The sequence below is a fragment of the Opisthocomus hoazin genome, chromosome 16 (genome assembly GCF_030867145.1).
Source record: "Opisthocomus hoazin isolate bOpiHoa1 chromosome 16, bOpiHoa1.hap1, whole genome shotgun sequence".
Taxonomy (NCBI): Eukaryota; Metazoa; Chordata; class Aves; order Opisthocomiformes; family Opisthocomidae; genus Opisthocomus; species Opisthocomus hoazin.
The window spans coordinates 18,431,653-18,447,940 of record NC_134429.1 but is presented as its reverse complement, the minus strand read 5'-3'; the positions used below and the strand labels follow the sequence as shown (position 1 = coordinate 18,447,940).

Here is a 16,288-nt window from a genome sequence, read left to right as displayed (position 1 = left end):
CCCTCCAAGCCATTCACCACAGGGATTAAAAGCCCACGAGCCTGGGAACTCCTCAGCTCATTTCACACCTGAGAGGAGCAGGGCTGGAAGCCCAGAGAGCTCTCCCCGGTCCATCCACTTACCGGTGACTCTCCCATCACACTCTCGCCGTTGTTGATCCTCATTACCCCCTTGCGCCCATTCCTCTCCAACAAGACGCTGACCCAGGTGTTGAGGGGAACAGGCTCTTTGCTCCTGGTGGTGGGAAGGAGGAGAAGACACGTGGGTGAGAGCTCTGCCGTCACCACCTGTGAACACTGCGTTGGAAACCTCCCCTGACCAGCTTGGGCTGCCCAGGCCAGCGCAGCTTGACCAGCTTGGACTGCCCCAGCTTGCAGCTCAAAGCCATTGCTGGATGCTGAAAGCCACCACCATCCCTCACCACCGCCCTGACGAGCAGCTCCGCAGCCCACCATACCTGAGCACAGCCGCCCCTTTGCCCAGGTCATATCTGTACTCCAGGTAGCCATCGTGTAAGGCCAGAGAGACAAAGTCCCCTTTGCCATCTGTCTTCTGGCCATTGTAGAAGATCATGCCGCTGGGGTTCTTGGCCAGGAACACAACTTCCATGGACATTTTGTCCCTGAGGAGAGAAGGATTACAGATACCCTCTGATCCAGCTGCCCACACGCTCCCTTCCTCCACCCCCATGTGCCGAGTCTTTGGAATGGCTCTGCCTGCCTGGGAATACAAGGATGGCAGAGAGATGCCACCCCATAAGGCTCCCTTGCCAGGTAAGAGGTACATCTACCATGGAACTGGGATTGTTTGGTCTGAAGGAGGCTGAGAGGTGACCTTACTGCTCTCTACAACTACCTGCGAGGAGGTTGTAGTGAGGCAGGTGTTGGTCTTCTCCCAACAAACTAGTGATAGGACAAGAGGCAATGGCCTCAAGTTGCATCACGGGAGGTTTAGCTTAGATATTAGGAAAAATTTCTTTAATGAAAGAGTTGTGAAGCATTGGACCAGGCTGCCCAGGGCGGTGGTGGAGTCACCATCCCTGGAGGTGCTCAAGAAGCGTGTAGATGTGGCACTTCGGGACATGGTTTAGCAGACATGGTGGTGTTGGGTTGATGGTTGGACTTGATGATCTTAGAGGTCTTTTCCAACCTTAATGATTCTATGTTCAGGACGCTGCTCTGCAGTGCCCATTTACCCAGCCTGTCGCAACGCCAAGCACCCAGGGAGCGTTGCTGGCTGGGTCTGGCTGCAGGGATTCTGGCCGTGCCAGCCCCTCTGGACAAAACCTCCCTAAGCTGTCGAAAGGGAAGACCTCTAGGGAGAGCTGGCATGTGACAGGCAAGGCTCAGAGCACGAGCTGTCACCCTCGAATCAGCCACGCAGGCAATGCTCTTGGCTGTCCCGCTCCTGTTCCCTGGCACTTACTGCAGGTCAGGAACGAAGGTCTGCAGCCCATTCAGCTCCAGGTAGGAGAAGCCATTGAACTCCGGGAGGAAGGGCATGGTGTGGTCCTGCTCTGTCACTGGGCACAAACGAGGGAACGGTGAGGAAGAGGAGGCAGAGCAGCTTCAGCCAGTGCCCCAGAGCCACAGCAGGCAAGGCCTCCTGGCCACCCAGGCTGGGGAAATCAGCACCTCCAGTTCCACCCCCTTCCCCAGCCCCGCTCCGCTGCCGGCTCCCGTCCCACCTAGCTCGCAGAAGTCTCCTTCCCGGCCCATGGGACAGGCGCACAAGGCACCTCCCTCCGGCAGCACCAGGCAGGTGGCAGAGACGTGGCACGGCGTCGGGTCGCAGGGGTTCCTCTCGTCGGCACACGTCGGGCCTGCGGCAGAAAAGGCAGTCTGTCCCGTCAGCATCTCAACCCTACAGCCACCGGGCACGACTTGGCCAGGGACAAATGTCTCCAACTTCTCCTGATGGCCCTGCCAGCTGCCTTCTCCTGTCTCAGGTTGGGTTCCCGTGACCCAAGAAGCCCCCCGCAGTGGACCCCGCAAACGGCAGATGATACCCTTGCCAGACTACACCCCCAAAATGCAAGGGGAAATTTTTTTGTGCACCAGAACAAACAGATCCTGGCTCTTCTGCGCATATGAACAGGTCTACATTCTAAATTTATTGACTTCACCAGATGCCGCCTCACCCTACGCTTCTGTCTCTAACCCGCTGCTGATGCTCCTCACCACATCCCTCCCCACAGAGGCTCTGGGATCCCTCAGGGCCAGCCAGCGCGATCAGGAGCCCCAGCAAAGCTCTGTCTGCAGCCCCCGTACCGGTGTAGGTGTCGAGACACTCGCAGTGGAACATCTCTGCCTCCTTGACGTGGCAGATGCCACCGTGGTGGCAGGGGTTGGGGTGACAGGGGTCGTTGCCGCACTCGCCCACCCCGCTGCCGTACAGCACGTCGCTGCCTTTCTCCCGCAGGTCGTACATCTGGTTGTTCACGTCGAGGAGGCGGACGCAGCCCTTCAGCCCGCTTGTGGCCGTGGTTCGATCTGCCACCCTGAGGGGACAAAGTGGAGGGGGGTGATTTCCATAGAATGGTTTGGGTTGGAAGGGACCTTAAAGATCACCTGGTTCCAACCCCCCTGCCACGAGCAGGGACATCTTCCACCAGACCAGGTTCCCCGAGGACAAAACCACAGAGGCCCTCCAAGCATCTTTCAGAAGCCCCCCCAAACCCAACTAAGCCCCATTCCACAACGACCCTCCAGCCGCCGCCTGCCAGCACGCGGAGGGACGCGGGGACGCTCTGCCCGCGGCAGACGCCGCGGTACCCAGGGCAGCGGTCCCTCGCCCTCGCTCACACAGCCGTCTGGTCCTCCGGCACTCCTCCAACGAACAGGTCCGTGTCCAGGTTGAGCCCATCGGTGCCGGTCGGGCTCTCGCCGCTGACGTGGGGCTCCCCGTCGACGGACAGCATGCCGCTGCGGCGGTTGCGGTTCACCACCAACTGGTGCCACTTGCCAGGCTCAACACGGACCTTGCTGGTGATGATGCCCGTGCCGGAGCCGGTGTTAAACCTGGAGCAGAAGAGGGGGAGGCCTGTGGCTGCGTGTCCGTGCCAGCCTGCAGAAAGGTGACATCTGCGCCGGGGCACGGGGGCTGCTGCATCCCAGGGAGAAGCTGGGAGCACCCAGGAGCCTCCCTCCCAACCTCTGGAGCAGGCTGCATGCGGAGCACCCAGCCGTCCCCGGCAGAGCTCGTCCGGACTTTGCAGTCTCCAGGGGTCTGCCCTCCACCTCACCTCATTTCACATCCGCGAATCTGGCTTTTGGTACTGGAAAAATCATTTCAGCTCAGATTCCTGGGGCCTTTCCCCCTTTCTTTCTTCCCCTGCATTTCTTTCTCCAGCACAAAAACCTCTCACTTGCCCCCAAAAAATCAACCTCCCACACCTTTCAGCTTTTCAAAATTCATCCTGAATTAACTTTGTTGAAAAGTGCCACAGGGAACGAGTCCCCTTAGTATTCCTATCACACCAGAAAAAAAGCTCCTCCTCTTGTCCATCGGATGCTACTGCTTCCTAGAATGCAAGTTCGAGCCCAGTGGATGTTCTGGTGTTCTGCAAGGACCATTCTGGCATGAGCAGCATCCCCACGGGGCCGAGGGGAAGGACCCACCTGAGCTCCACGAAGCCGCCGACCAGCGCCAGGGAAATGAAGTCTTTGCCGCGGTTCTGCCCGTTGTAGAGCAGCAGCCCGCTGAGCTCCACAGTCCTGAACTCCATGGCGATGCGCACGGTGTGGTACGCCTTCATCATCTTGAAGGCCAGGTAGGACTTGCCACCAAAGCTGGGGATGAAGTACCTGATAGCTGCAAGAACAGGGTGGGAGCAGAGGAAGGAAGAGGGGATGGAGCAGAGGAGGGAACAGGCGGACAGAGAGCAGATAAAGGCCTGACATGAGCCTGTGAACGTTCTCCTACCCGTACAAAGAGAGCTCTTGTGAAATGGCAGAAAGAACCACAGAATCACAGAATGGTAGGGGTTGGAAGGGACCTCTGTGGGTCATCTAGTCCAACCCTCCTGCCAAAGCAGGGTCACCTACACCAGGCTGCACAGGACCTTGTCCAGGCGGGTCTTGAATATCTCCAGAGAAGGAGACTCCACAGCCTCCCTGGGCAGCCTGGGCCAGGGCTCCGTCACCCTCAGAGGGAAGAAGTTCTTCCTCATGTTCAGCTGGAGCTTCCTCTGCTTCAGTTTGTGCCCGTTGCCCCTTGTCCTGTCGCTGGGCACCACTGAAAAGAGCTTGGCCCCATCCTCCTGACACCCACAAAGCTGGCTCTCTCCTCTGGGCCCACACTCCTGTCTAATTATCCCCTGTGACCCCCTCCCAGACGCTCGTACTGGTAGCAACCAACTCCTCTGGTGATGACATGCCCCCCAGAGATTGCTCCCAGGCTTTGGAGGTCTGCGGTATCGCTCCCCCAGTACCCAGCTCCAGTGGTGTCCCAGTCAGCTCCTCCCCAGCAACGACCAGTGCCGCCGGTCCTTTCTGTGCCCAGCTATCACGTCCCCTGTGCCCCCCGCTGAGCTCTGCTGTTCCTCGTAACTCAATTTCCCTGCTCCTCAGATAATTTTTATCTGTCCTCCCGCAATCCCACATGACAGATTTGCATTCATCACGCCCAGCTTTCCCTTACTGCAGCTGAGAATTCCCAAGGGATCTGGCAGGCCAAGTCCTATTAAAATTAACAGGGCTGGACACCCACATCCAATAGCAGCTTTGAGGGCTCCAGCTTACGGCTTTAGGGACAAAGCTTGTTGGGAATAAGCACTCACAGCCACCCAGCACCCCCGGAGTGACGCTGAATCGCCAGTGGGAGCTCCCAGTAAACGGCAGCAGCTCCGGTTAAGCACGCTGCCAGTCCGCGGCTGCTGGCGAGGCAGCTCCGAGCGCTGGGGAACAGAGCCCGAGTTATCAGCACGCGTCTCGTGGCGTCGGAGAGGGAGGGCTCTCTCGGTGACACTAACTCGCAGTCACCAGGAGCTGCGGGCGACAACGCCACGAGCCGAGATCAAAAGGCAGCAGCTCACAAGCCTCACGCTTCAGGGCACGGGTGTTCTCAGAAGCGGAGCTGGCAATAAATTGCTCCTGGCACCTTCTTCGCCCGCAGCCTTGCCGTGCGCGACTTCCCACGCACAGCGCACGCACAGCCGTTCTCGGCAGAGCCAAGCAAGCCGGTTAAATCGACCCCCGCAGTGCCTCCCGCCTGGTGCTGTGCCCCCCAATCTCTCCATCACCACGCAGTCACAGAACCACAGAATCACAGGCTGGCAGGGGCTGGAAGGGACCTCTGTGGGTCACCCAGTCCAACCCCCTGCCCAAGCAGGGTCACCCACAGCAGGCTGCACAGCACCGCGGCCAGGCGGGGCTGGAATATCTCCAGAGAAGGAGACTCCACAGCCTCCCTGGGCAGCCTGGGCCAGGGCTCCATCACCCTCAGAGGGAAGAAGTTCTTCCTCGGGTTCAGCTGGAGCTTCCTCTGCTTCAGTTTGTGCCCATTGCCCCTTGTCCTGTCGCTGGGCACCACTGGAAAGAGTCTGGCCCCGTCCTCCTGACACCCACCCTGCAGATATTTATAAGCTTTTCTAAGGTCCCCTCTCAGCCTTCTCTTCTCCAGGCTGAACAAGTCCAGCTCCCTCAGCCTCTCCTCGTAGGAGAGATGCTCCAGTTCCCTCATCATCCTCGTAGCCCTCCGCTGGACTCTCTCCAGTAGCTCCTCACCTTTCTTGAAGTGGGGAGCCCAGAACTGGACACAGTACTCCAGATGAGGCCTCACTAGGGCAGTGTAGAGGGGAAGGAGAACCTCCCTCGACCTGCTGGCCACACTCCTCCTCATGCATCCCAGGATCCCATTGGCCTTCTTGGCAGCCAGGGCACGCTGCTGGCTCATGGTCAACCTGTCATCCACCAGGACACCCAGGTCCCTCTCCACAGAGCTGCTCTCCAGCAGGTCCGCCCCAAACCTGTACTGATGCATGGGGTTGATCCTCCCCAGGTGCAGGACCCTGCATTTGCCCTTGTTGAACCTCATCAGGTTCCTCCCTGCCCAACTTTCCAGCCTGTCCAGGTCACGCTGAATGGCAGCACAGCCATTCAGTCACATTCGTTCATTCATTCACATTCATTCAGCACAGCACAGCCCGTGCCGCTTGCTGGAGTACGGACGGACGGAGGTGGCAGACACGTACGTTTCTCGCAGACGGCTCCTCCTTTGCCCGCCGGGCAGCTGCAGGTGAACTCCGTCCCATCGTCCTCACAGGTGCCACCGTGCAGGCACGGGTGGGAGTCACAGGGTCGCGAGGGTTTCTTCGTGGTGGGTGGCTGGCGGGTGGGCTTCCGTCGGGTGGTGGCAGGGAGGGCGGAGGTGGGTCTCCTGGTGCTCATGACGCCCGACGTCTTGGCGCTGGGTCGGCCCGCGGCGTCCGGGCGCAGGACGTGGGCGGTGGTGGCAGCGGCGGCTGTGGTGGACTGTCGGGTGGTGGCAGGGGCCATGGTGGTGGCTGTGGTTGTGGTCACGGTGGTGGTGAAGAGCCGGGGGATCCAGTCTGAAAGGCAGCAGAATGCAGGTGGAGGCTGGTGCTTTGCCACCCTCTCTGGGAGCAGGGAAAGCCACTCTAGCTTTTGGGGCGACGTGGTAGCAGAGAGGCTTGGAAGGACAGCTCTTCCAGGCCACCACATGCCTGAAAGCCCAAGTGCCCTCTCCGCTCTCCGGGGCTCCCACAATATTACCCTCCTTATGACCTTCCTGAGTTGAGAAGAAGTTTGGGCACATGGAATCTCCGAGCCCTGGCTCTAGATGGCACATCTGGGGAAGCTTTTGATGGGTGACTGCTACAGCTGAAAGGCCCCACCAAGACCAGAAGAGCCAGCCTGCCTGTTTAGAAGCCTAAACCAAGAGAGGGCACTCACCAAAGTCCATGAATTTGACATGCTCCTGCTGGGGCTTCTTCACCAGAATGGTCTTCTTCTTGGAAGCTTTGATCTGCTTCAGCAGGGCCCCTTGGACATCAGCTGCTGTGTAGGAGGTGGCTGATCATAGCCAGGGAGAGAAAGCAGAAAGGCAAGAATGAAGATGCAGGCCCACCTAGCAGTTTCCCCTCTCGTGACCTCCCCATGATGCATCCGAATCATTCCTTTCCCTAGGAAGATGCTTCCAGGCACCAGCTAAGGGTGTACCACCTCCCAGCTCTTCTCAGAGCACCTGTTGATTTTGCTGGACAGAAGACATAGCCCTGGCAAATTTTAACAAGCTTCTTCCATGCTCCTTGCCACACACGTGTTTCTCAGGCCAGCAGCCCCGCTGGGAGTGCCTGCTCCCTCCTCGGGCAGACGGTGAGGCCTCAGAGAATCAGCACTGGGGAGGCTCTTACCTGGGTCAAAGTGGGACTCCACAATGACACGGACAGCGCTGCTCTGCCCCAGGTCTCGGACACGGATGCTCTTGAAATCCTTCTTAACGTCAGAATTGCGGAAAAGCTCATCCAGCTGGTTGGGCGGAGGTGAAGGGAGGAAAGATAAACAAATTGAGTAATGGGGAGATCCTAGGACATAGGTCCGTGCAGTAGAAGATCTTGGGTCTCAGTGAGTCTCCTTGGTTTCAACCCACAAGGGTTTGCATCCAAACCTTTGTAAGACATCCCACGGACACATGCAAAGAACAGGGCTCCTCTGTGTCGGGCGAGAACTTCAGGTGGTCCCTATTCTTTCTGGCCTGCAGTCAAAGGTAGGAACAGGCTCCAGAAACAGTGTGGGGAACACAAGCAATCCCCATCGTACCCGTGGAGAAGAGTGGAACAGAGCCAGACCAGAGACACCTCGCAGTTCATATTAGGATTTTCTATTGTGTGGCATCTAAGCCTTACTGATCTCTTCTAAAGCTGTGTAAACCTGCTTAGGCACTTTGGGAAATCCCGTAAGGCACCGTTCTGCATCTCTAAGTACCCGACTGCCTTTTAAAACTTGGCTCTCCGACATCGCAGGATTTGCCTGAAGTCAACACCAAGGAGACGGCGACAGGCCAAGGCTTACAGCAAGTCAGGGCTTTAACACCCCTGCTCGCCATCTGCCCAGCCCCACGTTGGCTTGGCAGTCGTCACAGCTAGAGCCCACTGCGTCCTTCCCTCGGCTTCAAGGCAAAGACAGCAGAAAGCAATCAACTGCCCGATGGTCCCATGGTACAGTCTCCCCTTATAAACTCGGGCATAGCGATCGCAGAGGGGTAAAGGAGCACGTCACGTCCATGGGTATCTACAGGTAGGTTGCACAGGTCTCTGCAGCACAGAGCTGTGGCAGGAACCCTCAGCCCAGCCCCAGACCCTGGGAGAGAGGGCCTGTGCCATGCCTTCACCTCCTCCAGCTCTAGGAAAACAGAAACCAGCAAAAGGGCCGAGTGGATGAACCAGCAAATGAAGCTTTTGTGAGGATGTTTGCATCCTCAGATAGAAGCCACTGTTGTATCGGGAAATATCGCTATTGTGATACGGAGCTGCACGAACCATATGGTCCATATGCCAGCCACACAGCTGCTCCTATGACTGTGTGGAGGGCTTGCCAACTTCTAAGTGCAGCTTGGAACCAGCTCTAAATTCGTTAATCTCCTTGCAGAGATGCTTTGTATTTGCTGTGCCACACTGCAGGCTACAGTACAACGTTGCTACCCGACCCAGCGCTTCCTTGGCATGCCCGTACGTACACACTGCCTGCTCCAAGAGCTGGCAACGCAGCGGGGGTTCTCCTTCAAGGTGGGAGACTGGATTTACACAAGCAGCTTCCCAAGTTGTGTAGCTGAACTGGAGGGGCAAAGGGTTTTGGAGATGTTTTTGCTTTTTGTGGAGATAGGACACTTTGGGAAAGCCAGGGCGCGAAGGCAGAACCTCTCGTCCAAACTGCCTCACCACCAAGCTCAAGCTGAAAAAGGATGATTTTTGACCCAGCATGGAACAAAGGATGGAGCCCACTGACACAGCATGTGGGAGAGGCTAATAACACAGGCAGATTAAACAGAGGTGGGACAAATTCACAGAGGGTGCCTCTTAGACAGAGCCGGTGTGTGTCATCTCCTTAAGACTCTGAAGCGCCCACCCCATCAAAGCGCTGGCCCTGGAGATAAGCTGTGTCCACTCCCAACTTATGCAGGTTAAGCCCATCTCAAAAGAAAAAACCCAACGTGGAGCAACGCTCCTCCGAGGCACTCGAGCCATTTCACAGATAGGGGAGCAGCGCTCAGAAAGCAGACAGCGCTCGGTCCCTGCTTCGGCGGGGTGGCTGGAACGCAGTGGGCACAGCTTTCCTGCAGAGCGCTGGCACCTCGGAGGCCAAGCAGGGTCCTCTCTTCTTCTGCCGAGGCCAGAAAACCCCCAGCCAGACCCCAGACCAAGCACAAAGGACTCACCGCACTCTCAATGCTCCTGGCCGTCTCCCCAAAGAGCTCCGACTTGGGGTCAGCCATCTCAGGGGTGTAGAACAGCTCCTGGCCCTCCACCTCCTCCAAGATGAGGACTCCTTGGAAGACTTTGGTAGCTAGGGGAGGGAGGGCAAACAAGACAAACGCCTTTAGTTGGCTGGTGGGCAGGGGACAGGCGTGGGGCTGACAGCCGCAAGGAGCGTTCGAGTCCCTGGGGGGAAAGGGGGATGGCAGTGTGCGGGTAGTGCCAGTGTTGGGGTTAGTCTGGATGGGTCTGGGAGAGCGCCATGGAGGATTAGTATCAGAGGGTGCTGGAGCAGATGGCAAAGACCAGGCTGGAGATGGCAGCTTTTACCATACGGTTTCCTCTGAGCTCCGGCCCGGGTAGCAGCCCCCCTGCACCGGCTGAGTAACAAGAGAAAGACGTTAGCCAGAGCAGCACATAGTCAACACGGCAGGATCAGACACGGGCATGCAAACAAGGGGCAGAGGGCAGCGAAACGTGGATTCTGGACACGGAGAAGACCTGTGCTGGGAGAGGGAAGCAGAGACCCTGACAGCTAACAGGCTGCGGCCAGCCTTGCGAAATCAGACGGAAACTGCTAGAGGAACCCAAGGTGTGGTTCCCTCCCAGGGCAGCTGAGGGAGTGCTGAGAGAGCTGCAGAAAGATCCCCGCTGTGGGTAACCGTACGGGAGGGTCCCAGCAGCTGTCCCGGTCTGAAAGGGGAACGTGGTGTCCAGAGGAAAAGGGGATGTCCTGCTGGAAACCCCCAGGAACAGGGACAGTTCAGAAGGACCTCAGTGAGCAGTGAGGAAACATCTGGGAGATGGCCCCAGAGCAACAATTTTTAGGGTAGTGAGGATGTGTGTACAGGGCAACCGATGCTGTGGCCGAGCACAGGTGGCTCTGCGTTTCCTCGGCACGGACAGTGTGAGAGGGACTGTAAGGAGGCATGATAGATCCCGCCTAGGTCAGGAGAGCAGCCAGCACCCCTGGGAACCCCAGTGTGAGGCGAGAAGCTCAGACTCCCCGGGAAGCCGAGCAGAGACACCGGGGCAAAGCAATTCCCTCTTCCCCCCTAGAGCCAGCTGTGAGCTCTGCAGAAGCCTGGGCAGAACACTGGTCAAAGTCCTAAGGCTGCAGCAGCCAAGAAGAAAGTGGTCACCTAAGCAAAGAAAACTGCCGAGTGCTCTGGCTCCCCGTGTGAACAGCAGCACCCACCCAAGCGGTGGGGCTGGCTGCCGGAGGGCACAACGTCTGCCAGCTACCAGGGCTCAGCACGTCCCCATGGATGTCCCTCAGGGAGACGGCAGCTCTGGGCTGGACCCAGGGACCGTGCTCACTGCCAGCTGGGCAAGCACGGCACCCTGATGCTCTCCCCACCAGGCAGCTCCCATGGCATCTCTCCCTCTCCAGCACCCTGCCAGAGCTCAGCCTGACTCCTGACCACCAGACGGGAGCCCAGAACCCAGCCCTGATGACAAACTCACCCGGACAGTTGCTGCCTTCCGCGTCAGCAGCCGCAGTCTTGCCGTCAGAGCAGCATCCCAGCGGGGTGTTGTAACAAGTCGCCCTCTCGACGGCTGGGGTGGACGATACCTGGCTTTCCTCCACCTCCTCTTCCCCTGCAAGGCACGAAGAGGAGCATTCACCAGCAGGAGGTCAGACCTCACCTCCGGGTCAGACGATGACGCTGAGACACAGCTTCGTTTCGTCGTGAGAGATGGGGTAGGGTTTAGCCCACAACCAACCTACCAAGCTCGAGAAGCGCGTACTCACCGGCAGAGCCTGCCCCACTAGATTCCTGGTCTCCACTGATGCCCATCTCTTGGTCTCCACTGCCTTCTGCACTGCCTGACCCAACGTAGGTAGGCTGGGTGGTGGCCAGGACCACCGGTGCGGTGGAGAGAGGGCGGACGGTGGTCTTATACACCCCGTGGGTCATCCACGGCGTGGTGGCTGGTCTGGCAGTCGTGATGCGCCTTGTCGTAGGGTGACCTCTTTCCGTAGGCCTGGCTTCCAACAGCAGGGTGCTGGTAGCCAGCTCGGTGGGCTCTGGAGCCCGGGTGGTGAGCCGCAGCGGTGGAGGAAGGATTAACTTGTCCAAAGGCAGCGTGGGCAGAGGTGTGGGTGTTGAGGTGTGGCTTGTGTGAGTGATGGACTCTGAAAGGAGCAGCAAGACAGGGTAGGTAAGGAGGGGCAGGTCTGAGAAAGGCTGTCCGTGACGCTGGGACCACGAAGAGTGACGGCACAGCGAGGAACCACGCAGGGAGGCAACCAGACCTGGGTCCAGAGCTGCAGGCACTCACCGTGGCACTGCCCCACGTGCTTCACTGTGATGGCCTGTCCCTGCCGGCAAGCGATCGTCCTCAGCTGGCACTGGTCCCCGTAAGTGACGCCATCAGAGCCACACACCTGGGAGGCAGAGGGGAAACGTGGATGCCGTGGATGCCCCCTCCCTGGAAGTGTTCAAGGCCAGGTTGGATGGGGCTTTGAGTAACCTGGTCTAGTGGAAGGTGTCCCTGCCCATGGCAGGGGGCTGGAACTAGATGATCTTTGAGGTCCCTTCCAACCCAAACCACTCTATGAGACTCTCTGTGAAATGTGAGCTGCACCTCAGTCCCCCTGGGGAAGCCCAGGAGCAGCTCAGATGTGCCAGATGGGGCACAGAGCACTCAGCTCTGCTGGGAGACATCTCTGACTGGCACGTCACCCTTCTCCACGCACTGAAGACAGCGACCGAGGTTGCCCGCCTGCTCCTGGGCAGGGGGAAGAGACACGGGACTCCCGCGCTGCCTGCACCAGTCAGACACAGCCGAGCCGGCCGCACCTCCCCACGTGCGCTGCTCAGCCCCCATGGCTGCCTCTCCCACAAACCTTGGTCATGTTGGCCTCCGAGCAGAGCGGGGATGGGCACTCGCAGTGGGCAAAGCCGTTGACTTCCACGCACGAGGCCCCAAACTCGCAGTTCATTTCCTCGCAGGATTTTGGGGCTGATGGGTCTGGGAGAGAAGGGGAAAGAGATGAGCAAAGCTCACACCAAGTAGGCATGGTGGTGATGGGTTGATGGTCGGACTTGATGAACTCAGAGGTCTCTTCCAACCTTAATGATTCTATGATTCAATCATTCAGAAACAGGCTATGCTGAACCAAAATCCCTCTCTCCTCCCATTGGGCCTTGGCTCTCCCAGGGACTCGCCCGAGCAGTGCAGACCAGTGGACGAGACAGACTTTCACCTTTGGTCAGGCATTGGACCAGGCTGCCCAGGGAAGTGGTGGAGTCCCCATCCCTGGAGGGGTTCAAAAAACGTGTGGATACGGCACTTCAGGACATGGTTTAGCAGGCATGGTGGGGATGGGTTGACAGTTGGACTTGATGATCTTAGAGGTCTTTTCCAACCTTAATGATTCTACGATTCTAAACAGAGCAACAGCTCCTCGTGCTGTGCGTGGGTTCATGGATAGGAGGAACCCAGCTAGGCGCAGAGGCCAGGGCCCCTTTCCCCCGAAGCACAAGCAGGCAGGGTGGGAGGGATGCACGTCTTCCACAGTCTCGCCCTGCAGCAGCACCCCAGCACCCATCTCTCAATGTCCCAGGTAGCAAGCCCTCAGGTACGCAGCTCCCTCACCTTTCTCACAGCCAGTCATGCCCAGCTTGCTGCCGTTGGGGCACTGGTTGCATTTCATGCCAGTGATACCAGTCTTGCAGGAGCACAGTCCAGTCATCTGCTCACAGTCGTCACGCACTGAACCCACCGGGTCGCAGTTACAGGCTGGGCAAGAAAAGAGACACTGCTTTGCTGGTGGATTTGTGGAGCCAACAGCAGGCTTGCCCAGGTCCCCCAGCAACCCAAGGAAGAGCGAGGAGAAGGGTCCAGGGAGGGCCATGAAGCTCACTGCCACTCGCTGCTTACTGCGCCCACGCCAGCCGCTGCCCTCTGACCATGGCCCCACGGCTTCTGAGCCCACGTCTGCCCCGCAGACCCCCGTTCCCATCACCACTAAAAGATTTACGTGGCTCCAGTAGGACCCTTCACCCATCCCAGGAGACCTTCTCCCTCTCTCTGGCGCAGGGTAAAGCAGAGGAGATACTGGCCATTAGTGTCTGTCTAGCTTGAGGTCTGAGGATTTTATCTACTGACATTTACGATCCCGCTTTTAGAGCGAGACTGATTTAAAGACCACAGGTAAGAGCGAATGAAGCACAGACTTCGGAAGACATCTCAGCAGTGTGATGCCTTTGCTGTTACAAAGGTGACGTCCTGTTTCCAATTTAAGCTTTCGGGCTCTGACCTGCACCTACTGAATCCTGACGTGCCAGCGTTCACACCAGCACTCCTTCCTGGAGCCGTGAGAGGAACCCAGGAGTCCTTTCTCCGCAGCCCCGAGCATCCTTCCTTCCCTCCAGCCGCACAGCGGTGTCCCCAGCCGGAGCTCGCTGCCTCTGAGCACGGCGCTTGGATTCCGTCCCTCGGCCAGGCGGGAGCCCGAGACACGTCCACCGCTCGGCAGAGAGCTACGCGTGACTTCAGCGAGAGATGGGTGGAATCGTATTCTCTGCTGTTTGCAGTCCCCTCCCAAGAACCCCTCTTCAACCTGGCTCTGCCTAGGTGGCTCTTACTGGCTTTCCTGGGTGGGTCTCCAACACCATTTGCAATAAACGGGGCTTTTTTTCTGGTTTTTTTACTGCTATTCTCACGTGGCTATTCCTGGTGGGGGTCAGCATCATCGGGCAACACCACCTCGTTCCTTCCACTTCAAACCCGCTCCTTCACACCCGCCTGCCACGGGCAGGGACGCCGGGCTCTAGCAGCCCTGCGGCGCGTCTGGCCGGGGAGCAGGCGCAGGGCAGGGGACACTGTCCCCGAGCCGAGCTGCGCCGCGGGGGAACGGCAGCCCCCCGTGCACGGGACGAGGGGTGACAGCCCACTCACGCGTGCAGCCGCTCTTGCCGTCGGTGACGATGCCGCGGAAGTTCCAGAAGCCCGGCTCGCAGCGGTCGCACTTGAGGCCCCCGACGCCGGGTTTGCAGGAGCACTGCCCCGTGGCGGGGTCGCAGGCTCCTCCGTAGGAGCCGTACGGGTTGCACTGGCAGGTGCCTGCGAGACAGAGAGCGGGAGGCTGAGTCCTGGCCAAGGGGACAGAATCACAGAATCACAGAATAATAGGGGTTGGAAGGGACCTCTGTGGGTCACCCAGTCCAACCCCCCTGCCGAAGCAGGGTCACCTACAGCAGGCTGTAGAGGACCGTGTCCAGGCGGGTCTTGAATATCTCCAGAGAAGGAGACTCCACAACCTCCCTGGGCAGCCTGGGCCAGGGCTCCGTCACCCTCAGAGGGAAGAAGTTCTTCCTCATGTTCAGATGGAACTTCCTGTGCCTCAGTTTGTGCCCATTGCCCCTTGTCCTGTCACTGGGCACCATTGAAAAGAGCTTGGCCCCATCCTCCTGACACCCATCCTTCAGATATTTGTAGGCATTTATAAGGCCCCCTCGCAGCCTTCTCTTCTTCAGGCTGAACAAGCCCAGTTCCCTCAACCTCTCCTCGTAGTGGAGATGCTCCAGTCCCCTCACCATCCTTGTAGCCCTTGTAGGACGGGGGGGATGCGGGGGGCTGCGGCAGGGCGCGGGGACCGGCCACGGGGACCGGCCGCTGAGGCACCGAGCCGCCCAGCCAGGGCAGGAACGTGGTCTCACGGCGAGCAGGAGGAGGCTTCACCAGCCGCTCTCAACGCTTCTCCTCTGCCCCAGCTACAAGGGGGAACTAAACCTGCAGGGATTATCCCGCTGGCTTTGCTGTCGTCAAGATCTCCTCTCTCATTAACATCAAAGGGGGAGGAAGCTATTAGAAGTTGATTATTAATTCATTAATTGGGAGCTTGATGGAGGGAAATGATCCAAAGATAGACAGAGAGACGCTCCCTTTCTCCCCAGGGAGCAGTAGAAAGGGGACATGGGGCAGAGCTGGAGAGGAAGGGAGACGTCAGGAGCAGCACGTAGGGTGCACGCACACGTCCCCAGACTGCCCGAGGCAGGGAAATGGCGTGTCCAGAGCAGGCAGCAAGGGATAAATCTGCCCTAGGGGCTCCAAGCTGCTGGTTGAGTGATAATTACCTCCTGATGTATGCTCACTGCCAACACAGGTGGGACAGAAACTGGTGGGCTGCTGAATCCCAGCCAGTGGGAAGCTGTGTCCATGGATTGCAGGACAGGGGACAGGACTTCCATCAGAGACACAGAGGAACATCACTACCACCCGCCGCTGGCAGGGCGATGCTGAAAGCAAAATGCTCGTCTCCTCCCCAGCATCGCCCTGACCGGCTCCCCCCTGCTCAGCTGGCCCCCCGGCCAGCACAGAGCCCACCGCCATGCCACCCCAGCCTGCAGCCCACCCCGGGGATCTCTGGACATTCTCAGAACGCTGCTGCTTTTTAAATTACATGGCACATTAAACGGCACCACGTCCTCCCCAAGCAGGCATCAGCCAGGCCCAGGCGCATCGTGTCTCCGTGGGTAATGTGTTCCCCTAACAGGCGGTCACAGCCTCAGCTGTTCGGAGTTTGCTAATGCCTTTCAAAACACCCCTTCTGCTAAAGTGCTGACTCCAATAATTATTTAATAAATATTAATGAAACACTGCCCAGCTCAGCTTCCAGCACAGCGCAGTCACCCGCTAGGTCCTGGGGTGGCCTGCAGTGGGTCCCTAGGTGAACCCCAAAGCTCTGGTTCCACCTCAGCCCGCAGTGCAAGGATGCAAGCAGTATTTTTGTCACCCGTGCTGGTGAAAAGCTCTAAGCCTCTAGCAACGAGTTGAAGGCACAGAAGGCACAGTCTGGCCCTAGGAGCACCTTTGGGGGCATCCAGCACGGACTCAGCACCA

General features: G+C 58.5%; 1 protein-coding gene across 6 annotated transcripts in view; it reads right to left on the bottom strand.

Moving 5' to 3' along the window:
* AGRN (agrin) overlaps positions 1–16,288 on the bottom strand; it is a 138,358-nt gene that overhangs the window by 14,660 nt on the left and 107,410 nt on the right. For all 6 annotated transcript variants that reach the window (XM_075437162.1, XM_075437163.1, XM_075437164.1 and 3 more), the window contains 17 exons: positions 14,345–14,509; positions 13,040–13,183; positions 12,288–12,412; positions 11,720–11,825; positions 11,190–11,573; positions 10,901–11,035; positions 9,397–9,524; positions 7,376–7,490; positions 6,915–7,034; positions 6,194–6,550; positions 3,621–3,813; positions 2,805–3,020; positions 2,271–2,500; positions 1,688–1,822; positions 1,426–1,522; positions 458–622; positions 123–234 (listed from right to left, as the gene is read on the bottom strand). In XM_075437162.1, the coding sequence (XP_075293277.1) occupies positions 123–234; positions 458–622; positions 1,426–1,522; positions 1,688–1,822; positions 2,271–2,500; positions 2,805–3,020; positions 3,621–3,813; positions 6,194–6,550; positions 6,915–7,034; positions 7,376–7,490; positions 9,397–9,524; positions 10,901–11,035; positions 11,190–11,573; positions 11,720–11,825; positions 12,288–12,412; positions 13,040–13,183; positions 14,345–14,509 (2,927 nt within the window). The remainder of the gene's footprint in view (positions 1–122; positions 235–457; positions 623–1,425; positions 1,523–1,687; positions 1,823–2,270; positions 2,501–2,804; positions 3,021–3,620; positions 3,814–6,193; positions 6,551–6,914; positions 7,035–7,375; positions 7,491–9,396; positions 9,525–10,900; positions 11,036–11,189; positions 11,574–11,719; positions 11,826–12,287; positions 12,413–13,039; positions 13,184–14,344; positions 14,510–16,288) is intronic.